The sequence below is a fragment of the Narcine bancroftii genome, chromosome 11 (assembly GCF_036971445.1).
Source record: "Narcine bancroftii isolate sNarBan1 chromosome 11, sNarBan1.hap1, whole genome shotgun sequence".
Lineage (NCBI taxonomy): Eukaryota > Metazoa > Chordata > Chondrichthyes > Torpediniformes > Narcinidae > Narcine > Narcine bancroftii.
In genome coordinates, this window is record NC_091479.1 from 104,126,235 (window position 1) to 104,153,121 (window position 26,887).

The 26,887-nt window shown below is 40.9% G+C and overlaps 1 protein-coding gene across 8 annotated transcripts in view; it reads left to right on the plus strand.

Moving 5' to 3' along the window:
* The window catches only part of pah (phenylalanine hydroxylase), a 61,223-nt gene that overhangs the window by 23,400 nt on the left and 10,936 nt on the right, over positions 1–26,887 (plus strand). For 7 of the 8 annotated variants that reach the window (XM_069904405.1, XM_069904401.1, XM_069904406.1 and 4 more), the window contains 6 exons: positions 1,992–2,080; positions 4,588–4,655; positions 10,233–10,429; positions 11,658–11,793; positions 13,233–13,302; positions 24,016–24,072. In XM_069904405.1, coding sequence (XP_069760506.1) covers positions 1,992–2,080; positions 4,588–4,655; positions 10,233–10,429; positions 11,658–11,793; positions 13,233–13,302; positions 24,016–24,072 — 617 coding nt within the window. The remainder of the gene's footprint in view (positions 1–1,991; positions 2,081–4,587; positions 4,656–10,232; positions 10,430–11,657; positions 11,794–13,232; positions 13,303–24,015; positions 24,073–26,887) is intronic. The other variant, XM_069904407.1, reaches the window with a different exon arrangement.

The following is a 26,887-nucleotide window of genomic DNA, read 5'->3' on the forward strand; positions in this document are numbered from 1 at the left end:
AAACCCACTTGTCGAAGTAACAAAGCTCGGTGACACTGTGGGACAAGAGGAGAGGTTTTTGGAGGGATGCAGACAGATTCTTTGAGTTGGTGAAGGCGTGTCAGCTCCAGTATAATAAAAGGAAAATGTGAGTTCATCAACTTAGATAGAATGAAATAGAAGAACTGAATATTTCCCAAATTATGAGAAATTGAATGTTGTTCAGAGAGATCAGGGAGGCCTCATTTATTCAATGAATCTTAACTTTCATGCAGGTGAAACTAACAATTCATGAGGGTGGCAAGTGGTTATTGAACGTTAGAACAAGAGGACATTAGTAAAAGAGGAGTGGAGAATGAGGGTGAAGATACCTTGCTTCAATTATACAGGGCCCTAGTGAGATGGCATTTGGAGTATTGTACAAGTCCAATCCCCATATCCGCAGAAGATTATTTATTGTAAAAACACAATGGTGGAGAAACTCAGCAGGTCAAACAGTGTCCTTTATAGAGCAAAGGCAAAGATACAGAACCAACATTTTGGGCTTGAGCCCTTCATTGAGTTCTGTCCATTAATTGTAAGATATGAAGAGAGTTGGGAATACAATGCGAAGGCAAGATAAAAGATAACAATTTTGTCACTCATTCTCAAGTAAGATCTCAACATCCAGTCATTAGTTTTGTGATGTTTATAAAGGAGGCTGATTGGACCAACCTAGGCACAAAATTGACATGATCTCAGTAAATGAAAAAAAAACACAAGGTTGAATGGCCTACTCCTGCTTCTATATTGTTTGGTACTAATAATTCAATGAAGGTCCACCAGATTCCTAGTGTGGCCACCTTCTTATAAAGCCTATGGAATTCTGATGGAACACTCTGTGTGACTTGTGGTGCACCTGGGTTGAGAATGGAGCATTCAGAATGGCAGTTGGAGCAACGGAGACCAACCAGGAGAGCTGTGCGGAAGCACATGCCTCATAACTTTATGAAAGGTTTAAAAAAAAAACACAATTTGAGAACTGAGGGAATTCATCTAAGGAAGCCTTGAAAAAGGATTCGCAAGCTTACGGCAATGCAACATCAGTCATTTCTCTTTCCAACGTTCAATATGATGTCCTTGTGTTAATCAGTTAAAGAACTGAATTGAGATTTGAGATTGAATTCTGGGGACTGTGTTTTTTGGACTGACTGACCTGGGGTTTTGGGGGGGATTTTTCCTTTTTGAATATTGGACACAGACTGTAATGGTTTAGGGTTTTGCACATACACACTGTTTATGAACGTATGATGTCTGTATATTTGTAATAGATACTTGTAGTGGGGTTCATTACAGGGGTTCCCAACTTTTTTCTTTCCACTCACAGACCACTTTAAGTATTTCCTCTGCCATCGGTGCTCTGTGATTAGTAAGGGACTGCTTAAGGTGGGATGTTTTAACCACTGTTTTAATCATACCTAATTGACTCATTATGTGCACGGTTTCATAACTCCAAAGGAAATGGGCTAATGACAATTTGTCTTGAGCAAAATATTTCAGTAACAATTGAGTCTAGAGCAGTGATTCTCAATCTTCCCTTCCCACTCACAGACCCCCTTCAGCAATCCCTTCCTAATCACAGAGAACCAATGGTGGTCTGTGAGTGGAAAGAGAAAGGTTGAGAACCACTGATATAATTCTTAACCCGATTAACACCACTGTAAGTATCTATAACAAATGTACAGATATCATATCTTTATAAGCAGTATTGTTAATAGTCACTAATAAATTTAGAGTTAAAATTTAACCCTTTTGAATTGTGTCTTCCGTTCTTGCTGGTTTGAGATGCTTTGGATACTCTGTCACTAAAAGCTTGCTAGAGTTCTGGATATTTACAAGAATGAAAGGTGGAGGATTGGGGTTGGAAGGAGAGACTGAGGTGTATTGAATGGAGGAGCAGGGAGCAAGGGGATGAATAGCCTTCTCTGGTCCTATTTCCGATATCCTAATTTTTTTTATATTTCCTTTTCCAGTTCCATGGTTTCCTCGCACAATTCAAGATCTGGACAGATTTGCAAACCAGATCCTGAGCTACGGGTCAGAACTTGATGCTGACCATCCAGTAAGAAGCTAATTTCCCTGAAATATATTCTCCCCCACTCTGTGTAACACAATGCCTGATGGGATAGCAAGGGGCTAGTGCAGAGGAGAGCTGACTTGCTGAATGGTGCTGTATGAGTGCAAACCATTGGAAGGGAGTGGGGTCTGCATTTACAGCCTTTCACACTCCAGAGAGCTGACACCTTCGTGACTTAAAAAAAAATTATTCACACCAAAATAATACATTGCAAGGTATTTTCACATTGGTAGTGTTATAGTCGTGTATATTGAAAGGAAAAACAGTGCAGTTTTTTTAAATAACATAATTTGAGTCATGTATATATGTTCATTTCACTGCTGCATCCTGTAGGGTCAACCATGCCTCTGGAAATCCAAATGTACTACATCGACTAGTTGCCCTTGATCCACCCTGGTGTTACATACACAAAGAACTCTAGCAAACTTTTTCAAAACTTTTCCCATTCAGAAAACTATGCTGATGTCTCCAGATTTCCTTAAAATTTTCCAAATGTCCTGCCATCAGCTCCAAAGAGGGGTTCTGGTGTTCTCCCAGCCACTGATATTATGGTAACTGGTCATAGTTTCCTGCTTTCACCTCACACCTTCCCTGAATCATTGTGTTGCATTTGTAGCCTTTCGGTCTTGTGACATCTCTATAGAATCTAGGGAGTCTTCTGCTTCTGGCTACCCATCCCATAGGATGGTGATGGTTTCTTTCAGTCCATTTGTGAGGTTTGATATGAGGATACCCCACTCCTCAGAAAGGAACAGCGTGTGCATGAATGGATTTTAGGTGAGTAGGAGGTTGCACAGGTCCTGACCCACCCTCTTGACATCCCCTCCCAGATCCAGCAGCATGGTGAGGGTTCGTCCACCCTTTGACAGATCTTGTTTTTCATCCTGAAGGGTGTCTAGCCACCCTCCACACCAGGCCAGCCTGGTGGGGGAGCCGGTTTAGTCGCCAACCACCTAACTGCGCAACAGGTAATAGTGGGTTACATGGAACCAGTAGCACTCAGTGGTTCTCAGCATTTTTCCCCCCATTCACTTACCACATGAAGTAATCTCTTACTAACCACAGAGCATCTACAGCATCCTATCTCCTAGGATTACTTCAGGTGGTACTGGTATGTGAGTGGAAAGTTAAAGGTTGAGAACCTCTGCACTACATCCACCATCTACACAGATACTTCATCTCAGACCCTAATCTTCAGGCCTTTTGGCCCTTACTTTGTCTCCTATTTTTCTCCACAGAGAGAGATTGTTTTCTCTCCGAGTAGCCTTTTAAATATTGATTATTATTGGGATATTCTTAATGCTTCAGCTGTGAAGTTTGATCTAAAATTCCGAATCTTTGTTGTTCCTCTATTAATTTTTCAGTCTGTGATCAGTGTTTATTTTGGGAACTTCCTTCCTTCATGTGTCCAGTAGAAGCTCTCACTATCTATTCTCAGTATTTGTTAGTTTACTCCCAGACTTTATCTTTTTCCTCTCTAAAATTGTTCTTTGCCATGTGATGTTGCACTCTAAATATTTCCCAATCCTCTGGCCTCTCTGCAAACTTTGCCACGAGGTTCAGCATACTGTTTGCTTTTTGTTTGGCCATTTTCATGTGTAGCAACACTACGGGGTGGTCACCTCCTGTAACCTATGATCCAGATTGCTGTCCGTTCCACAGATTTTCTGCAATGGCTGTCCTTGCTGCCCTAGCTCTGGAGCCCCTGTGGAATGAAAGGAAAAATCTGGATTCAGGGCAGAATGCTGAGATTAATGAAGAAAATCTATGGATGCTGGGGCTAAGTGCAGTACACAAAAGTGCTGGAGAAAGGCTTTTCCCAGAACTTTGATGTATTGTTTATTGCTCAGATGTTTCTAAACACCTTCACACCCAATCAATTACTTCTGAAGAGCAGACATTCCTGTTCTCAAGATGCAGCAGGCAAACTTTGTGTCCAGCGAGCTATCATAAAATTGATAGGCCCAGGAAAACTTGTCTTCCTTCAAGAGGGTTGAGGGATCTTCCCCATTGATTTGATATTCCTCATGGTCACATTCCATCTTTGAATTTGGTAATCTCATCACAGTCCAGTCTCATCACGCGGTCTGGGATGTACAAGCACACACACTCTCTCTCTCACACACACAGCACACACGCACACACACGGGCAAGTAAATGAAAATTACAGGCAGCTGTAGTATTTCATACTAGTTGTTTTTCATGAACAGATCGTAGACTTTTGTTAACGCAATACAAATTACAGTTATTAGTGTAATTGAGGTAACATAATAAGATTTAATTGGCTCTCCTGAACCAAGATGCATTAGGTTTTACAAAGAGGTATCTTTACAGAATGAGAACATAATCATTCTGCATTTGTTAAATTAGACACAGCCAGCTCCCTCTGTGTGCTCTCTTGGAACTGCTGTTTGAAATGTGTCAATCAAAAACATGACCCCATTACCTCTGAACTCAAGCCTGAGCCTTTCCTGTTCCTTGCCTGTTCTCAGGGCTTCACAGATCCAGTGTATCGAGCCAGGAGGAAGGAGTTCGCTGACATTGCGTACAACTATAGGCAGTGAGTATAACAAAAGCCAGTATAAAGAGTTTGGAGCGAGGGTGGGATGTTGAACTCCGTAAGGCTGCTCCGCAGATGTTGCTCCTTCAGTCCACATTTCCAGCCCTGTCCACATATTACCCGATTCACTGAGAGACCAAATCTCAATCTTAAACCCACTCAGTATCTGAACATCTCCACACCTTCAGCATCAAGAAACCTTGCCATTGTTCCACAGAGTGCCAGGCTGGAGAAAGTATTGATGTGCAGAGGGTGGGGATGAGGGGGGGGGAGGGGACGGTCCAGGTCCATTGCTGATTGAAAGAGGCCACGCTAGTAGAACAGGTGGTAAATAAGGTGTATGGTGTGCATGGTTTCAATAGGCAGGTCATTAAGGATGAGTCAGGAAGTCACTTGCTGTTATATAAACATTGTTTCGACCACAGTGTGTGAAATTCTGGTCATCCCATTGCAGGAAGGATGCAGAGGCTTTGGAAAGGATACAGAAGAGGTTTACCAGGATGTTGCCTGGATTAGGGAGTTTGAGCTAAAGCAGTGGTTCTCAACTCTTTTTTTCACGCACAAACCACCTTAAGTAATCCCTTACTAACTACAGAGGCCCTATGGCATGGGTGCTCTGTGGTTAGTAAGGGATTACTTAAGGTAGTATGTGCATGGAAAATAAAGGTTAAGAACCACCAAGCTAAGGGGAGAGGTTGACAAAAAGGTTGTTTTCTCTGGAGGGTTGGAGGTTGATGGGAGACCTGATAGAGGTTTATAAGATGATGAGAGGCATTGATAGGGTGGGAGGTTGGAATCTTAAAAGAGTTGCACGCTAGAGGACATGCATTTAAGGTGAGGAGATGTCCAGGGAGATCTTTTAGAGGTAGGTGCCTGGAAATGGCTGCCAGAGATAGAGGTGGAAGGGGGTCCAATAGTAGCATTTCAGAGGTATCTAGACAGGGAATGGAGGGAGATCCATCGTGCAAACAGGACAGTTTAGTTTGATTTTGACATCGCGCTCAGTGCCGACACAAGGGCCGAAGGGCCTGACCCTGTGCTGTACTGTTCCGTGTTTTTACTAAGTAATGGGAAACTGTTGGCTTGTCTTAAAAAGGATACCAGGTAGTGTCTTAAAAAAGGAGCCTCTATCCTCATGGACCATCACCACCCAGGCCAGGCCCTCTTCACTCTGCTACCATCAGGAAAAGGTACAGGAGCCTAAAGATGGAGACTCAGGCATAAGGACAGCTTCTTCCCCTCCGTCATCAGATTCCTGAATGATCAATAAACCAAAGACACTGCCTTACTTTTTATGCAGTACTATTTTTTTACACAGTAATGTTGTAAGATGGTTATAACATGAATGTTTTCTCTGTGATGCCACAAAACACCAAATTTCAGGGCTTGTTCACTTCAATAAATTCTGATTCTGATCGTATCCTGCTATTACCATCATTCTTGTAACTGATGTGCTCTGCAGCTCACAGTTCCAGCATCTTCCTCTGTTTAAAATTAACGATCCGTCGAGTCAAGACACAGTAGTGGTAAAGTTTTATTCTCTATGAGGGCTGTGACCATAAGGCAGATAAAAAGTTGTCGTTAGTGTTGCCCGGTATCCCTTACGTTACAAGAGAAAGAGAAGCAAAACAGAGTCCCTTCAGAGACACCGAGTGTCCGTGGATTCGCCTCCAGCCCTCCTGCAGCCTCTGCAGCCGCGCAGACTCCTGTTTGATCCATCGGTAACCCGAGCTCCAGATCCAAACCTCTGATGCAATCAGCCTAGAGATTACTTAAGGTGCTTTGTGAGTGGAAAGTAAAAGTTTGAAAACCACTGCTCTAGAGCTATTGGCCTTGGTCAATAGGGGGTCACTCATGGTGTTCAGCAAAGGGATGTTAGTTGTCGATGCAAAGTGAAACCTCAGATATATAACAAAGGTTCACTAGATTGAACTTGCACCTCCCAGAAATTAGAAAAATGAGAGGATCTCATTTAAACATTTTTTTTAGGTATACAGCTATTTCAGCCCATGAGCCCGTGTTGCCCAATTACACTCAATGAACCTATACCCCTAAGAGCTCCTGTCTTTTGCTAATAAAAGCCTTGGTTTGGATCAACAAGTCTTTGGTTCTTTCGACGAGCTCTACAACCCCCCCCCCCCCCCTCCCCCTGCCCCGGTATGTTTTGAACATATACAACCTTCCTGGAGCTTGACAGAATAGAGATTGAGCAGTGTCCAGAACCAAGAGACACGGTCTCTGGATAATTGGGGTCTGAAATGGGAAGGATTTTCTTCACCCAGAAGGTGTTGAATCTTTGGAATTCACTTCCAAGGAATCAATGCAGAAATCAATAGATTTTTGGATATTAAAGGGATGTGGGGTAGTGAAAGATCATAACACTGGTCAACCATGGTTTTGTGGAATGGATGAACATGTAGGAAGGGCTGAATGGCCTACTTGTGTTCCTATCCTTAAGGTTTTGTACATGTTTGGTATAGGGTGAAAATAAAATGGGATGAGTGGAAATGGGAGATGGATGGGCTGAATGGTCTGTTTCTTTGCTGTATGATCTTATGACCCTCTATGCTCTTGAAACGTCCAATCAATGAGGGGGCAATGAAAAACAGCAAGGTGAGTCCATATCTCATGAGCAGAATCCCCGTCACTGGATTGGAGCCCCTTTCAGGGATGCGATGAGCACTTCCAGCGAGCTGAAAGATTCAGAAACTCTAATTTCTGTAAATAGCTGACAACCCAAATATATTCTGACACTCTGCTTTTCTCTTGTGTGGCAGGCAAGTGAGGCTTTGGCATAAATAAGTTTATTATGCAAGCAAGCTTTGTTGTTGAGTTCAGCTCCATCAGGTCGAACTACAAAGGCCTGAATATTGAATGACCATGATCTGAAGATGTTAGAATTTACATTCAAGTGGAAATTGAACACGATGAGTCATTTCTGGTGCCTGATGTATTTTACCTAATTAATATTCTATTTTTATACTTTCACAGCTGTGATGAGCTGTTGTTTTTTTAAAACTCTTTCCCAAGTTCTGAGTTTAATCAAAGGAAGTAAATTTTTCAAAAGAAAGTTTCCATAAGACCATGATATAGGAGCAGAAGTAGGCCATTCAGCCCATCATGTCTACCCTGCCATTCCTCATGAGCTGATCGCACTCAGCCCCATTCCCCTTCCATCTCCACATTATTGTTGATTCCCTGACTATTCAGATACCTATCAATCTCTGCCATAAATACACCCAATGACTTGGCCTCCACAGTGGCCCGTGGCAGAAAATTCCAGAGTTTTGCCACTTTCTGATTAAAGTGATTCCTCCGCATCTCTGCTTTAAAAAGGCGTCCTTCAATCCTGAAGCCGATCATGGGAAACAACTTTATTACATCTACTCCATCCAGGCCTTTCAGCGTTCAAAATACTTCAATGAGATCCCTCCTCAGTCTTCTGAACTCCAAGCAGACCAGCCCAAGAGCCGTCATATGTTCCTCGTATACCAATCCCTTCATTCCAGGAATCATTCTTGTGAATCTTCTCTGAACCTTCTCCAATGCCAACACATCCTTTCTTAAACAAGGAGCCCAAAACTTTTCCCCGTACTCCAAGTGAGGCTTCACCAGTGCCTTATGAATCCTTAGCATCAGGTCCCTGTTCTTGTATCCTACCCCTCTGGATGTGACACCAACATTGCATTCGCCGTCTGCACCACTGACTCAACCTGGAGGTCAACCTTTTGGGGATTCTGCACGAGGATCCCAAGTCCTTTTGCACCTCCAAATTTTGAATTTTGTTCCCATCCAAATAACAGTTGGCCCTTTTCTTATCAAAGTGCACGACCGTCCACTTTCCAACATTGGATTTCATTTACCACTTCTCTGCCTGTTCTCCTAATCTAGGTCACTCTGTAGCCTCCCTGTTTCCCCCTCACTACCTGCCCCTCCACATCTTCTTTCTTTGGCTTGGCTTCGCGGACGAAGATTTATAGAGGGGGTAAATGTCCACGTCAGCTGCAGGCTCGTTTGTGGCTGACAAGTCCGATGCGGGACAGGCAGACACGGTTGCAGCGGTTGCAGGGGAAAATTGGTGGGTTGGGGTTGGGTGTTGGGTGTTGGGTTTTTCCTCCTTTGTCTTTTGTCAGTGAGGTGGGCTCTGCGGTCTTCTTCAAAGGAGGTTGCTGCCGCCGAACTGTGATACCTTTGCATTATCCGCAGACTTGGCCACAAAGCCATTTATTCCACAATCCAAATAATTAGCATGCACTAGGAACCGGTAGCCAAGCAGAATAGGATTCACAGCACGACTTCTGATTGTCTAAGTAATTGATATAGGTTTTCTCTCATTGCTTAGCTCAAATAGCACTCCTTTTGCCCCAGCACTTTTTATTATACAGATGTAGCGAGGTTAATGTTGATGGTTAATATTCTGGGAAGGAAGGTGGGCACAATTTAGAGCTGCTGGCTGCAACCTGAGTTCAGTCCTGATGTTCAGTTCAGCCTGGTGGTCATCATTCTTTGGTGTTGGGGGCCAAGGGCGGTCTTTCCAGAGGTTTACAAAATCACATGAGGCATGGATAAAGTGAATGTTTACTAGTCTTGGTACACATTTCTTTCTTCTCAAGTACGGCTTACAGTTATCAGTAATTAGAAATTCCACCTCGTCCGCAGGAAAAAGAATCTCAGGGTAGTATGTGATGTCACGTAATGTACTCTGACAATAAATCTGAACTTTGAACCTTTTTCTAGGGTAGATAATTCCATAGAGTTAGGGGAGAGGGGAGAGATGTAAGAGAGGACAGAAGGGCAGATTTTTCACCCACAGTGTGGTCTGCCAGAAGCAGCTGTAGAAGTGAGTACAGTCACAAAGTTCGAAAGACAAGTTTATGGCCCAAATATAGGCAAGTGGGACTAATTTGGTTGCTCTGGAAGGGATGGGCTACGTGAATCTGTGGTTTTATTTTGGCTTTGCCTCCCACCCACCCCTCCTCCCCACCCTCTCCGAGGACTCTGCTCACAGTTCGTGGACCTCCCTTCTCTGTGAAGCAGTCACATTTTGGATTCTTCTGTACTTCCACCGACTACATAAAAAGCAAAAAAAAAGAAATTTCTGTTATGTAATGTGGAAAGAAAAAGGCCTTTTACTTAAATGTGCTGTGGCCCCCAGGGAGAAGTTTATAAAATTATGAGAGGCATTGATAGGGGAGACAGCCAGAATCTGATGTCCCAGTGTAAACATGTCACATATTAGAGGACATGTGTTTAAAGTGGGGGTAGGGGTGGAGTAGTTTATATGTGTGAGGCAAGTTTCTTTACAGAGTGGTAGGTACCTGGAACGAGTGATGAAGGCGATATGACACCAGCGTTAAGGAGGCTTTGAGATGAGCTCATGAACATGCAGTGGACAGAGGGATATGTCTCGCATGCAAGCAGCAGAGTATTAGCTTAACTTGGCCATCATGTTTGGTGCAGGCACTAGGCTGAATGGCACTCCATCCTCTTAGATCTATTACAATGAGGACCTCATCTGATGGAAGGTTCAGCCTAGCTCCAGCCTCAGACTAACTTCCTTTTTCTGTTCTGCTGCAGTGGCAATGACATTCCCAGAGTGGAATACACAGAGGAGGAGAAGAATACCTGGAGTATTGTCTTCCAGGAACTCAAGTCACTCTATCCAACGCACAGCTGCCATGAACACAATTCCGTGTTCCCACTGCTGGAGGAGTACTGTGGCTACAAGAAGCATAACATTCCCCAACTCCAGGACGTCTCCAAGTTCTTACAATGTGAGTGATGGAACATTAACTTGCATTCACACATCCTTTTAATGCAGCGGCAGACCCCAAGGTTATTCACGTGGGCTTTATCCAACAAGGCATCCCTGAACACAGCTTGGCAGAGTCGGGTTTGAAAGACAGAGGAGAGAAATGGAGACACATAGAGAGGGAATTCCAGCAATCAGGTCCCAGGTAACTGGAAGTACAGCCAACAGCAGACGTGATCAGAAATGTCCTGGAGCAGCCAAGGAACACCTGAATCTCCAGGAAGGCTGCAAACTAAATGACAGAAATGGCATGGATATGTACCTCATCACCCGGCTGGACAGAGTGGGCAAGAGTGAAACATGTTTCCGCTCCGTAAATGGTTATATGGTTATATGAGAGTCTGCAGACACTGTGATTGCAGTCAAAACACAGAAATGCTGGAGGAACTTGGCCGGTCTTGCAGCATCCACAGGAGGTAAAGATATATTACTGACATTTCTCACCTGAGCCCTTCCTCAAGGTCTGAGGAGGGGCTCAGGTCTGAAATGCCGGATGTATATCTTTACCTCCTACGAACGCTGCAAGACCAACTGAGTTCCCCAGCGTTTCTGTATTTTGAGAGTGGGCAAGATGCCTGTTCCCATTGCCACCTGACACTCTGCTTCTCTACTGTCAGAGTGTCAGTACGGAAACAGTGAGGTGCAGAAACAGGCCCTTGTCCACCTGAGCTAGTGACACTTGTATCCATATCCCTTTAAAGCTCCCAAACCATGCCTTTTAACTTAGAACACTACAGCATTGCACAGACCCTTCATCCCATGATCTTGTGCTGACCAAAATATTCTTACCAAAAAAAGTACTAAACCCTCCCTAAGGATTACCCTGTAACCCTCTATTTTGCTTCCATCCATGTGCCTGTCTAAGTGTGTCTTAAATGCCCTGATGTTCCCACCTCCATCACCATCCCAGGCAAGGCATTCCGGGCACCCACGACTTTTTGTGTGTAAAAAAACTTACCCCTGATGTCTCGCCTCCCACTCCTTTAGCTTCTACCTTCTAGTGCATGGTAATAACATCATTCACATCGTACAATGTAACATGCACCAAAATTCTTATTTGCTGCAGCCAAGCAGGTACTTGTAAGGAAAAGCTACAAGAGTAAACTAATTGAATTAAATTAAATGAGACAGTGCTTGAGGTGAAGTGTGGAGTGCAGAAACCAATTTGCCTTTTATGTGATGGTCTGCAGCTTGCACCGGATTCCGTCTACGCCCCGTGGCCGGATTGCTGTCCTCCCGTGATTTCCTGGCAGGTCTTGCATTCCGTGTCTTTCATTCCACGCAGTACATCCGTCATGGATCCAAACCCATGTACACACCAGAACCGTGAGTGTGATGTTTCATGGGGCCAGGAGAATTTCTGAAAACTGGGAGTTTTTTATTTTGCTGAGAGTTGTGTGGGAAGGGAAACAAGTTGGATGGGTTCAAAGAGCAAAGAGTCTGGACATAGGCTGGACACAGGATGGATTTTTATTAAAACGTGCAAGGGGATTGCAACAGGGATAACACACACTAGTACTTCCAATCACACAACACAGTATAATCAGTCACATCGGACTGAACACTATTGATACCAGCAACTGCTTACGCTCATACAACACTGTACAACCCAGTCACATCGGACTTAACACCACCCATACTAACAACTGCTTTATACAAACCAAGGATTGCAATATGCTACCTTGTCTAACGTGAGCACAGCTTGAATGTTATCTACAACACTAAAGTACAACAGCCCTGACCCTTGTGTAGTGTCCACAGTTTGCGACCTGGAGTGGAGCAGGGTTAGTCTCAAGACCGAAGTGCACATGGTGGACTTTATAGTACAGTCAGCTGGAGGATCAGGCCCAGGTAATCACTAGGTGATTAAAGGGGCCAATGGTCAGGTGTGCACCAATGCTGGGGGAGTCCAACATTGATCGGCAGGTGATGAGACTTCCAACTAGTACTCACCAGTAGGGTCATGTGACAGACAAGATTCTCCACATTACACAGAGTAACTGAAATTAATGGACCATTAAAATGCTATGTACTGACCCAGTCATACAGCATGGATCCGGCCCTTCAGCCCAACTCGACCAAGTTAGCACTCTGGGCTAGTCCCATTTCCCTGCATTTGGTTCATATCCTTCCAAACCCTTCCCGTCCATATATCTTTGAATGCCTTTATTACACCCACTTCTCCAGGTTCCTCTGGCAGCTCATTCTAGATGTAGACCTCTGTCTGAGTGGAGAAGGAATCCCACAGCTCCCTCTTAAATCTCTCCCCCTTACATTAATTTGTCAACATTGCTGTTTGCAGAATTTAGCTCTGCACCACTTAGCTGTTGCATTTCCCACAAGACATGTGGTTGTCAAAATAGAAGATATACATTGGCTGAGCAAAAGGAATTATTATTGGACAGGACACCTCGTCACTCTCTCTCCCGCATCCCCCCACCCTCCCCCAATCAGGCAGTTTGAAAACACACAGCAACAGATTCAAGGACAGTTTCTTCCCCGCTGTTAACTGACGATAAACTTCTCAATAGTAAAATTATGCTACCCTTGTGCCCTGTTAAGTGAACCTTTTCATTGTGACATTTCATTATATTTTACACTACCAGTTGTACTCATGGATGGCTTGACCTGATTGGATAGCAAAGGGAATTAAATTTTCTTCTGTACCTCGGTATATGTGACAATGAAGAACATTAGCAGAAGTTTGCAGAGCAGAAAGATCATCTCTTCAATACTAATGTGAATGTGTTGTGACCTATCTGTAGGGATGTCTGCCACGAGCTGCTGGGACACGTGCCACTCTTTGCCAACCCTAGCTTTGCCCAGTTTTCACAGGTAAGCATGCCTGACTTTCAAATGTACCCAGGGGTATCTCGGGATACAAGTGTATTGGGAACTGCTTGGCCAGAGCCCCTCTTTGTTTCTGGTACGTGGAAGAAGTTCAACTTCATTATCATTCAACTGCACGTTCAACCCGATGAAACAGCATTCTCCGGCCCTCGGTGCAGCACACTGCAAGCCCACATTCAGACATGACACACATGCAGACAAGGGATACATATGCTCAGTACTGATATACAAATATTAAAATAAATAAATAGTAGAGTCTCGAGGGGGTCAGTGTGAGACTTTCCTTTGGTTGTTCAGCATTCTCCCTGCCCGCGGGAAGAAGCAGTTCCTCAGCCTGGTCAGTCTGATCCTCCTGTATCTCTTCCCCGACGGGAGCAGCTGAAAGATTCCGTGTGTGGGGATTGTAGGGGTCCTCAATGGCTTTGCAAGTTCTCTTCAGTCAATGATCCCAGTAGTTCCATCAATAGGGGTAGCAAGGTGGGGGGTTAGGGGGTGGAGACCCCTCTTAATTCTGCCGCTGTTAAGGTCCTGTGAATTGACCTCCAATCTGAAGCAAAATGTAATGATTAACATTCAGCATCTCTAAGAGAGAACAGCCTCTGACAGAATGGCCGCCTGCCCACATTTTGCTCCTACCTTGATGAAGGGCTCAAGCCCAAAACGTTGGTTCTGAATCTTTATCTTTCTATATAAAGTGCACTGCTTGACCTGCAGAGTTTCTCCACTATGGGTTGAGGAAGTGGTTCTCACCCTTTTTCTTTCGACTCACATCCCACTTCAAGTAATCCCTATGCCGTCATTGTTCGGTGATGAGTAAAGGATTGCTCAAGGTGGGATGCGAGTGGGAAGGAAAGGTTGAGAACCACTGCTCTAGACACAATTGTTACTGAAATATTTTGCTTGAGAAAAATTGTTATTGGCCCATTTCCTTTGGAGTTTTGGAACCGAGCACATAACGAGTCAATTAGGGACGATTAGGAGGAGTCACGTGATGGAGTAGTGGCCGGTCAGGGAATTCCAGCCCTCTCCGGAAAAGTTAAAAAAAAACACACAAAACACAAAGGTACAAGAGTAATAATTAAAACAAAGTAAAAATAAAGGTGATAAGAAAATAGCAGCAAAGAGAGAAAAGTCGAAAACAACGGGAAGAAGAGAAGAAGAAAGAACGTCGGAAGAAGAAGGTGAAGGCCTTACCTGTCCGAGGAGGCCCGCCGCGGAGAGAGAGGCCCGCTCCCTCAGGTCAGTGGAAGTCCCGGGCTCGGGACTACAAAAATGGCTCGAGGAGCCGAGTAAAAGTGCGCAACCGCAATGTGCGACTCCTCGCACATGCGCGATGCGCATGAAAAACACACTGACGGGAGGGGGGAACAGCTGCGGAGTCGATCTCCACAGCTGAGAGAGACACCTGCAGCACAGCAACAGGTGCAGAACAGAGAAAGTAACGACAACAAGAAAGAAGAGGGTAAAAAGAAAACAAGGAAACAACAGATGGTCAATCCAGAGGAAGAAGAAGAAGAAGAACATAGAGAAATGGAAGAAGGGAAAGGCAAGACAATGGATATATTTTTTTAAAGAATATATGGAATCAATAAAAGAATGGCAATTACAAGAATTTAGTGAAATAAAAAGAATTAAAAGTGCAGAAGAAAAAATGAATAGATTAGAGATGGTCATGTCAGATATAGGAAAAAGAGTGGACAAGGTAGAAGAATGAGAAACAGCCGTAGAAATGGAAGTAGAGGACTTAAAAAAGAAATTAGAAGAATCTAATAAAAAAGTTAAAGAGACACAAGAGCTGTTAGCTCAGAAGATAGATATAATGGAAAATTAAAATAGAAGAAATAATATAAAGATAGTGGGCCTTAAGGAAGATGAAGAATGCAAGAATATGAGAGAATTTATAAAAGATTGGATCCCCAGGATCCTAGGAAGACCAGAATTACAGGAAGAAATGGAAATAGAGAGGGCACATAGAACATTAGCCACGAAACCACAACCGCAGAAAAAACCAAGATCCATTTTAGTAAAATTCTTAAGATATACAACAAGAGAAAATATATTGGAGAAAGTAATGAAGAAAATAAGAGAAGACAAAAAGCCACTGGAATACAAAGGTCAAAAATTTTTTTTCTATCCAGACATAAGTTTTGAACTCCTGAAGAAGAGGAAGGAGTTCAATACAGCAAAAACGATCTTATGGAAAAAAGGATATAAATTTATGTTGAAGTACCCAGCGATACCTAAAATAGTTATTCCAGGGCAACAAAACAGATTATTCTCGGATCCAGAGGAAGCACGAAAATTTGCAGAACAACTACAAAACAAGCAGAGAGATGAAGACATGTAATGAGAGTAAAAATTACCACGAACTATATGTATGTGTGTATATGGGTATATATATATATAGATGTGTATGTATATATGTGTATACATGAATGTATCCATATTTAGAGGAAAATATATATAGATAAGAATTAATAAGGGAATGAAAGGGAATAGAGGGAATAAGGAGGGAATTAAAAGAGTGACCTTTGTTATATATGAAAATTGAAATCTTTTCTGGGGGGGGAGCTGGGTGGGGAGGAGTTACGGTCTCTGCAAAATCAGTTGACGCTTGCGAGTGAATTCGCAAATCCAAATGGAGAGGGGAGATGTGGTTGCCCAACAAGGGATAAAGGGCAACTCAGGAGGGGGAGGGGAGAATGGGGTTAAAGAAGTTTTAAATAGGAGAATAAGGATAATGTTTGATGTTTTAGAAATGTTGTCTTATAAAGTGTTCAAAACAAGAAAGCAGAAATGGATAAGAAGGAAAGGTGATGATGGAGAAACAGAAAGGGAAGATAAACAAAGTATGAAATGGCTACGTTGAACTATATGACTTTAAATATTAATGGAATACATAACCAAATCAAAAGGAAGAAACTGCTAAATTTACTGAAAAGAGAAAAAATTGATATGGCATTTGTGCAAGAAACACATTTAACTGAATTGGAGCACAAGAAATTAAAGAGAGATTGGGTAGGACATGTAACAGCAGCGTCGTATAATTCAAAAGCAAGAGGAGTAGCTATATTAATCAGTAAAAATGTACCAATTAAAATAGAAGAGGAAATAATAGATCCAGCAGGGAGATATGTAATGATAAAATGTAAGATATATTCGGAGTTTTGGAATCTACTCAATGTATATTCACCTAACGAAGAAGATCAAAAGTTTATGCAAGATATTTTTTTGAAAATAGCAGATACGCAAGGGAACATATTAATAGGAGGGGATTTCAACCTTAATTTGGATTCAAATATGGATAAAACTGGGGAAAAAATTAACGGAAAGAACAAAGTAACCAAATTTATAATTAAATCGATGCAAGAAATGCAACTTTTATATGGAGAAAACAACACCCAAAGGAAAAGGAATATTCATATTATTCGGGTAGACATAAAACATACTCAAGAATAGACCTATTTTAGTTATCAGCTCGTATGCAAGATAGAGTAAGAAAAACAGAATATAAAGCTAGAATATTATCGGACCATTCACCCTTGATATTGACAATAGAGTTAGAGGACATCCCTCCAAGAATGTATAGATGGAGATTAAACTCCAAGCTACTTAAAAGGCAGGATTTTAGAGAATTAATTGAAAGACAAATTAAAATGTACTTTGAAATATATACGGAATCAGTGAAAGATAAGTTTATACTATGGGATGCAATGAAAGTGTTCATTAGAGGGCAAATAATAAGTTATGTAACCAAGATGAAGAAGGACTATAATCAGGAAACAGAGCAGTTGGAAAGGGAAATAGTAAATATAGAAAAAGAATTAGCAATGAAGGAAGATACAACTAAAAGAAGAGAACTGGCAGATAAAAAAATAAAATATGAAACACTACAAACATATAAGGTGGAGAAGAACATAATGAAGACAAAACAGAAATATTATGAACTAGGGGAAAAAACGCACAAAATTCTAGCATGGCAGCTTAAGACAGAACAAGCTAAGAAAATGGTATTGGCATCAAGGAAAAAAGACAAACAAATCACATATAATCCAACGGAGATCAATGAAAACTTTAGAGAATTCCATGAACAATTATACCAAACTGAAAACGAAGGGAAAGAAGACAAAATAGATGAATTTTTAACTAAAATTGAACTACCAAAATTACAAATAGAGGAACAAAATAAATTAACAGAACCATTTGAAATAGCAGAAATACAAGAGATAATAAAAAAAACTACCAAATAATAAAACACCAGGAGAGGATGGATTCCCAATAGAATTCTATAAAACATATAAAGATTTATTAATTCCTCCCCTCCTGGAAGTAATCAACCAGATTGACAAAACACAAAGCTTACCAGATTCATGTAAAACAGCAATAATTACAGTAATAGCAAAGCAAGGGAAAGATCCACTCGCACCAGTGTCATATAGACCAATATCATTACTTAACACAGATTATAAGATAATAGCTAAACTATTAGCAAACAGATTAGCAGATTATGTACCTAAAATGGTAAATCTAGACCAAACTGGATTTATTAAAAAAAGACGCACAACAGACAATATTTGTAAATTTATTAACTTAATTCATGCAGTAGAAGGGAGTAAAGCGCCAACAGTAGCAATTGCTTTAGATGCAGAGAACGCCTTTGACAGAGTAGAATGGAATTATTTATTCAAAGTATTGCAAAAATTCAGTTTACCAGAGAAGTATATCAATTGGATTAAAGCATTATATAAGGGGCCATTGGCGAAAGTGACAGTAAATGGATATATATCAAAGCAATTTAACTTAAGCAGATCAACAAGGCAGGGATGCCCACTATCACCCTTATTGTTCGCGTTAGCTATAGAACCACTAGCAGAATTGATAAGAACAGTAAATAATATAAAAGGGATAAAAATAAAAGACAAGGAATATAAAATCAGTTTATTTGCGGATGATGTTATAGTGTACTTAACAGAACCAGGACTATCAATAAAAGAATTATATAAGAAATTGAAGGAATATGGAGAAGTGTCGGGTTACAAGATAAACGTAAATAAAAGTGAAGCAATGCCTATGAATAATGCGGATTTCTCAAAATTTAAGAAGGAATCACCATTTAGATGGCAAATACAAGCAATAAGATACCTAGGTGTACAAATAAACAAAAATCTCGGCCAACTATATAAACTCAATTATTATCCACTAATGAAAAAATTACAGGACGATTTAGAGCATTGGAAAGATTTACCACTAACACTAATAGGAAGGATAAACTGTATTAAAATGAACATTTTTCCAAGGATATTATACCTACTTCAGGCATTGCCAATACAACTGACAGAGAAATTCTTCAAGGAGTTAAAGAAAATAATAAGGAAATTTTTATGGAGGGGGGGAAACCGAGGATAGCACTAGATAAATTAACAGAATGGTATAAACAAGGAGGCTTACAACTGCCAAACTTTAAAAATTATTATAGAGCCGCACAATTAAGATACCTATCAGATTTTTATCAAACAAGGGAAAAGCCAGATTGGATGAGATTAGAATTAGATAAAATAGGGGAAAAGATACCTGAACACATATTATATAAATGAGATGAAAAATTGGTACAACATAGAGGTTCTCCAGTATTACATCATCTCCTCAATATTTGGAAGAAGATTCATGTAGAAAGAAAACAAATTATCAATTACCAAAACTAATATTTTTTTTTTATTTTTTTTTATTATTTTTTTTTTTTTTTTTTTTAAATTTTTTTATTTTTCACACCATAAATCACATTAGCCATGATATACACTATTTCTTTTCACACATATACAGTGACTTTTTCTCCCCCCCCCCTTTCCTCCCAAACCACCCCCCCACCCCCCCCCTCATCCATTTTAGGTATACAATCTAGGTTGCATTAATCCAGTCAGACAATGTTGTCATTCAACAAAATTACACCAGAAATTCTACTGAGTCCATTCTTTTCTTTCCTTCTCCTTCCATCAACTTAGGTAATGTTTGTCCCCGGTAGGTTTTCGCTATTGTATTTAATGTAAGGCTCCTATACTTGTTCGAATATTTCAATATTATTTCTTAACCAATATGTTATTTTTTTCTAATGGAATACATTTATTCATTTAAATTTGGTAGTTTCTTCCTTTTAATTTGGTTATGTATTCCATTAATATTTAAAGACATATAGTTCAGCGTAGCCCTTTTATATTTTGTTTATCTTCTCTTTCCGTTTTTCCATCATTACCTTTCCTCCTTTTCCATTTCTGTTTTCTTATTTTCAACTCTTTATAAGACAACATTCCTACAACATCTAACATTTTCCTTATTCTCCTATTTCTATCTTATTTATCCCCAATCTCCCCTTCACCTCCTGAGTTGTCCTTTATCCCTTGTCCGACCAAAACTAATATTGACGCAAAACAAGTTACTTCCTTTTACAATAGATAACCTTTCCTTTAGAGAATGGGAAAAAAAGGGTTTAAAAGAATAGAAAATTGTTTTTCAGGAAATAGATTCTTATCCTTTGAACAAATGAAAGATAAGTACAATATAACTCCAGATACAGCGCTGGCATATTACCAATTGAGATCCTACTTGAAGGATAAATTAGGAAGCAGTTTGAGTTTGCCAGAGGGAAGTAACCTTGAATATGTGATTACAGATACAATGATAATCAAAAGATTTATAACAAAAATGTATATTAAACTGCAAGAAAAGGAGAATGAGGAAACAAATGGTAAAACTAAACAAAAATGGGAACAAGATTTAAATATAAAGATAAAAAAGGAAACATGGGAGACGTTATGCTCCGGAACGATGAGAAATACAATAAATACGAGGTTACGTATGATACAATATAACTGGATACACAGGCTATACATTACACCTCAAAAGTTAAATAAATGGGACCCAACAGTATCTGATAGATGTTTTTGTTGTAAAAAAGAAATGGGAACAACAATTCATGCAATCTGGACATGTGAGAAAGTAGAAAAATTTTGGGAAGATCTAAATCAGATATTAAATAAAATAACAGAAAACAATATACCAAAGAATCCAGAGATCTTCCTCCTAAGTAACATAAAAAACAAAGAATTTGGAATTGATTTGGAGGATGCACAAAAAAGATTTGTTAAGATAGCTCTAGCCGTAGCAAAAGAATGTATTATGTCAACCTGGAAATCGGAAGATAATTTGAAAATACAACAATGGTATATAGAAATGAATAAATGTATTCCATTAGAAAAAATAACATATAGTTTAAGAAATAATATTGAAATATTCGAACAAATATGGGAGCCTTACATTAAATACAATAGCGAAAACCTACCGGGGACAATCATTACCTAAGTTAACGGAAGGAAAAGGAAATGAAAAGAATGGACTCGGTAGAATTTCTGGTGTATTTTTATTGAATGACAACATTGTCTGACTGGTTTAATGTATCCTAGATTTTATACCTTAAATGGACGGGAGGGGGGAGGTAGGGAGGGTGGGATGGGAGGAGGGAGGGGGGGAGAAAATGGCACTGTATATGTGTGAAAAGGAAAAAGTGTGTACCATGGTTAATGTGATTTATGGTGTGAAAAATAAAAAATTTAAAAAAATTTAAAAAAAAATAAAAGTGAAGCAATGCCAATGAATAATGCAGATTTCTCAAAATTTAAGAAGGAATCACCATTCAGATGGCAAATGCAAGCAATAAGATACCTAGGTATACAAATAAATAAAAATCTCGGCCATCTATATAAACTCAATTATTATCCACTAATGAAAAAATTACAGGGCGATTTAGAGCATTGGAAAGATTTACCATTAACACTAATAGGAAGGATAAACTGTATTAAAATGAACATTTTCCCAAGGATATTATACCTATTTCAGGCATTGCCAATACACTTGACAGAGAAATTTTTCAAGGAGTTAAAGAAAATAATATGGAAATTTTTATGGAAAGGGAGGAAACCAAGGATAGCACTAGATAAATTAACAGAATGGTATAAACAAGGAGGCTTACAACTGCCAAACTTTAAAAATTATTATAGAGCCGCACAATTAAGATACCTATCAGATTTTTACCAAAGAAAGGAAAAGCCAGATTGGACTAGATTAGAACTAGATAAAATAGGGGAAAAGATACCTGAACACATATGATATAAATGGGATGAAAAATTGGTACAACGTAGGAGTTCTCCAGTATTACATCATCTGCTCAATATTTGGAAGAAGATTCATGTAGAAAGGAATAAAACAAATTACCAATTACCAAAACTAATAATGACGCAAAATCAGTTACTCCCTTTTACAATAGATAACCTTTCCTTTAGAGAATGGGAGAAAAAAGGGATCAAAAGAATAGAAAATTGTTTTTCAGAAAATAGATTATTATCCTTTGAACAAATGAAAGATAAATATAATATAACTCAAGATACAGTGTTGGCATATTACCAACTGAAATCCTACTTGAAGGACAAATTAGGAAGCAGTTTGAGTTTACCAGAGGGAAGTAACTTTGAATATGTGATTACAGATACAATGATAATCAAAAGATTTATAACAAATATGTATATTAAACTGCAAGAAAAGGAGAATGAGGAAACAAATGGTAAAACTAAACAAAAATGGGAACAAGATTTAAATATAAAGATAAAGAAGGAAACATGGGTGAAGTTATGCTCTGGATCGATGAGAAATACAATAAATATGAGGTTACATATGATACAATATAACTGGATACACAGGCTATACATTACACCTCAAAAGTTAAATAAATGGGACCCAACAGTATCTGACAGATGTTTTTGTTGTAAAAAAGAAATGGGAACAACAATTCATGCAATCTGGACATGTGAGAAAGTAGAAAAAATTTGGGAAGATCTAAACCAGATATTAAATAAAATTACAGAAAACAATATACCAAAAAACCCAGAGATCTTCCTCCTAAGTAACATAAAAAACAAAGAATTTGGACTTGATTTGGATGGTGCACAAAAAAGATTTGTTAGGATAGCCCTAGCTGTAGCAAAAAAATGTATTATGTCAGCCTGGAAATTAGAAGATAACTTGAGAATACAACAATGGTATATAGAAATGAATAAATGTATTCCATTAGAAAAAAATAACATATAGTTTAAGAAATAATATTGAAATATTTGAACAAATATGGGAGCCATACATGAAACACAATAGAGAAAACCTACCGGGGACATCTACCATCTAAATTAACGAAAGGAGAAGGAAATGAAAAGAATTGACTCAGTGGAATTTCTTGTTTATTTTTATTGAATGACAACATTGTTTGACTGGTTTAATGTATCTTAGATTTTGTACTTTAAATGAATGGGGGGGAGGTAGGGAGGGTGGGTGGGGGGGAGGAGGGACGGGGGGGGAGAAAATGACACTGTATATATTTGAAAAGGAAAATGTATGTATCTTGGTCAATGTGGTTTATGGTGTGAAAAATAAAAAAAATTAAAAAAAAAATTAAGGACGATTAAAACAGTGGTTTTCAAACTTTTTATTTCCATCCACATTCCATTTTAAGCAATCCCTTACTAATTACAGAGGACCGATGGCATAGGGAATACTGAAAGTGGTATGTGAATGGAAAAATAAGGTTGAGAACTACTGGGCTGGGGGCTGGGTGGCAGTGGGTGGTCAAAGATATATCAGTGAGGGTGGGAAAAAGTCTAGGGGAAGAATAGTATTCAGAAGAAGAGAGAGGGGGCATTACCTGAAATTAGAAAATTCTACTTCATCCCATTGGGCTGCAGTGGAATGTGAGGCAGTGTTCCTTTAGTTTACATTGAGCCTCACTCTGGTAGGGGAGCAGGTGCTGATGGTGAACACTTCTTCACACCACTTGTGACATCCTCTCGGTTCAATCAAGATGGAATAGACCTCAAAATACCAAATAACCTTTCAAACCATGGGATATAGGAGGAGTAGTAGGCCATTCAGCCCATTGAGTCCGCCCTGCCATTCCATCATAAGATGATCCATTCTCCCACTCCGCTGCCTTCTCCTCATAACATTTGATTCCCTGACTATTTAGATACCTGTCAATCTCTACCTTAAATACACCTAATGACCCAGCCTCCACAACCTCCTGTGGTAGCAAATTCCAGATATTTACCACTCTCTGGTTAAAGAAATTTCTCTCTTTTAAATGGACACCCTTCAATCCTGAAGTTGTGCCCTCTTGTCCCTGACTCCCCTTCCATGGGAATCAACTTGGAAAATCCACAGGTTGCTTTCTTTCCAGTGGGACTAACTGGAGTGTGTGGTGGCACAGAGATAATGAGATAGGTTCAAATCCGACCACAGCAGCTGAGCTAAGTCAATAATCTGGCCATATAAAACCAGCACTGGAATATTTATCCTTAATTTCTCCAAGAGAAGCCAATTTGTCATCCTTTTCCAATCTAGTTCAAGGCAAGACTCGCAACAGTTCCTGGATCAATTGTCACCACCATTCTCGAGGGCAATTGGTGATGGACAAGAAGCGCTGGTAAATGTTCATCTACAAATGCAGTAACTAAAGGAAACTAGTCTTCCTAAAGTAAAACGCAAAAATCTGTTCCTGTTTTGACTAGTCTTCCTGGCCTGATTCTAGCAGCTGATTGGGGAATTATTTCAGATTAGGGTGTTCTTACTCATCACTCCTCATGGCCTTATTCCACTCAATTCCCACAGGAAATTGGACTTGCGTCCCTGGGAGCACCAGATGAATACATTGAGAAGCTTGCAACAGTGAGTAGAATGTCTTTGTACTCTTTCTGCCTCTCAGTTAAACCGTGGCTGCTATTTTATTTTGTCATACAGCAATAGTAACAGGCCCTTTCGGCCCATGGGCCCGTGCACACAATTACACCCAATTAACTTAGAAACTCCTGGTTCATTTTGAAGGGTGGGAGGAAACTGGTGCACCTGGAGGAAACCCTTCCAGACGGGGAGAACGTGCAATCTCTTTATAGACAGTGTGGGATTCGAACACTGGTCCCAATCGCTGGAGCTGTAACAGTGTTGCACTAAGTGTGTGTTAGTTTGTTTGTGTGTGTGTGTGTGTGTGTGTGTGTGTGTGTGTGTGTGTGTGTGTGCGTGTGTGTGTGCGTGTAACTTCCACTGGCAAGTCAATTGTAGGAGATACTGTCATATCTTATGTGTGTCAAAAGCACTGGGAATTTTTGAATGGAAAATTAATGGAAAGAGGATGTGATGTCCACTCAAGCATCACTGGAGGGCACATCAGCAGGGCATATCTAAGAGGCAGTCACAGGGCCATGATCAGGGCCTGCCTTCCCCTTCTCCCCTGTTGGACTGTTCTCTCTGTTCCCACTCACAGACTGATGTCTCCCCCTCCCGCTGCTGTGACAGTGGAGGATCGGAACCCTCATTTACCCTACTGCCAACTCTGGACAGCGGCCAAGTTCCAAGCTTTGATCTCGATTTTTTTTAAGGACCTTGAACCAGAGCACCACCCTTACCACACTCCTCAAATCAACCACAATTCCCAACTTTCACTACCCATCTGGAAGCCAAGGACATTTGACTTCCTTTTATAAAGAAAGATTCTACTTTTATTTTTAGACATACATCACGGTAACAGGACCTTTCAGCCCGTGAGCCCATTCTGCCCAATTACACTCAATTAACCTACAAACCCCAGTACGTTTTGAACGGTGGGAGGAAACTGGAGCCCCCGGGGAAAACCCACGCAGCCACAGGGAGAACGTACAAACTCCTTACAGACTGCGCAAGATTTGAACCCCATCCCAATTGCTCGAACCGCTACACTAACCATGCTGCCCAGTCGTGTGTTCAATGTTGGAATTCTCACTGTTCTCAGATTCAATCAATGGGTTAACACTTTGGTAAAAGAATGAATTTTGTATGCTGTCCAATATTCATTTGGATTACAAAGTGTGCAAAACAAATATAATTGAAGATATATTTCAATAAATCTTGTTGTTCTGAGTTATGACTGGTTTGTAGAGTTAAGTAGGGGGAAAGGAAATCCTTTGATGTGCCTTTATCAGTGATGTTTCAGTATGTCTACAATGCCCCGGGGAGCTCAGAGGCCGCACCTGAAGGATAAGGTAATTATCCCTCATTATCCAGCCCTTTTCAGAAAGCGATAGGGGGCTGAAACAGAAGCAACAATGAGAAAATAAAACAAAAACTCTCTGCCAATTACAATTCCCTTCTTAAATAATGAGAACAAAATTATCAGCCGCTTTCAGCTCTCGCTGCACCTGTGGCCAGTGGCGTGGTGCACTTCACCTCATCAAAGAGCAAAATACCACACACTCTAGGAACCAGAAGGAAAAGCAAACTGGAAATTCTCAGTGGTCAGACAGTGCCTGTCGGTGAGGCGGTTGTGGGGGCGGGAAATAGAATTAATGTTTCAGGTTGGTGGTCTTACACTGAAGCAAGGAAGAATTCAATAGAACTTAAGAACACAAGAAACATTAAGATGAAAGATTCAAGATTCCTTTATTGTGGTACAACAGAAACCTGTGCGTGATTTAAGTGGAACAGCCATTGCACAGGGGCCACCCCACTCTCTCAGCAGAAGACACCATGATCCAATGACTGCAGTTACGGCTGGAGACCTTTCTTGCTGCAGTGGATGACCGAGATATCCAAGTGTCTTGTCATGCTCTTAGCGCTCCACACGCTTGTTGGGCCTGCCTTCTTGACCGTTGGACCATGAATTGGTCTCTTCCACTCAATCTGCCAGGGCCACACGCTGGGATAGGCCGATCCCCTACCTCACTAAAGGTCGAAGACCCATCGGTTACCTTCACCTAGTTTAGCCCGTCTGCCAAGACGATTTATCGGTGTGTGGCCGCTGCATGTACTACAGCTACTTGGAGCCAGAGATGAGAGCTGAGCATCAGGTGGGGATCAAAAGTGCCCGAAAAAGGCACAACAGCCACCCACCCACCTCCACCAGAGGTGCTACCCCACCCTAGACATCTATATCCCATACAGAAAATGTAATATTACACAAAATTGCCTTCTGCCTGCTGTAAGGCAGAGTTGCCATTAGTGTTGCCAGGCGTCCCTTACAGTACGAGAGAAAGAGAAGCAAAAGAGAGTCCCTTCAGAGTCACTGGGTGCCTGTGGATTCTCCTCCAACACTCCCGCAGCCTCTGCAGCCCCACAGAGTCCTGTTCGATCCATCGGCCGCCCGAACTCCAGATCCAAATGTCCAATTAGATCAGGAAGACTCCAGCGCCTGAGGCCCTTCAGGGGCCCTTCTTGCCCTCATCACCCTCATAAATCCTGGTTCTGTGAGTCCTTCAGGCATAGGTAATGACCACCCCACAGCCACTGAGCCCCACGCTAGTCCTCTGCCGTGGTCGTCTAGAGTCGTCTCCTCTGCTTCTCCTATCATTGGGGTTGGGGGGTGGGGAAGGAAATGGATGTTTTCCCCATTTCAAGTGCTCTGCAGTGCTCCGCTGCTCCCCCGGAGTCTGCTACCCCTTGAGGCCGCAGCCAGTGCAGGTGCTGCCATCTGCCCATTTTAAGTCCTCTACGGAGCTGCCAGTATTAGGACCGG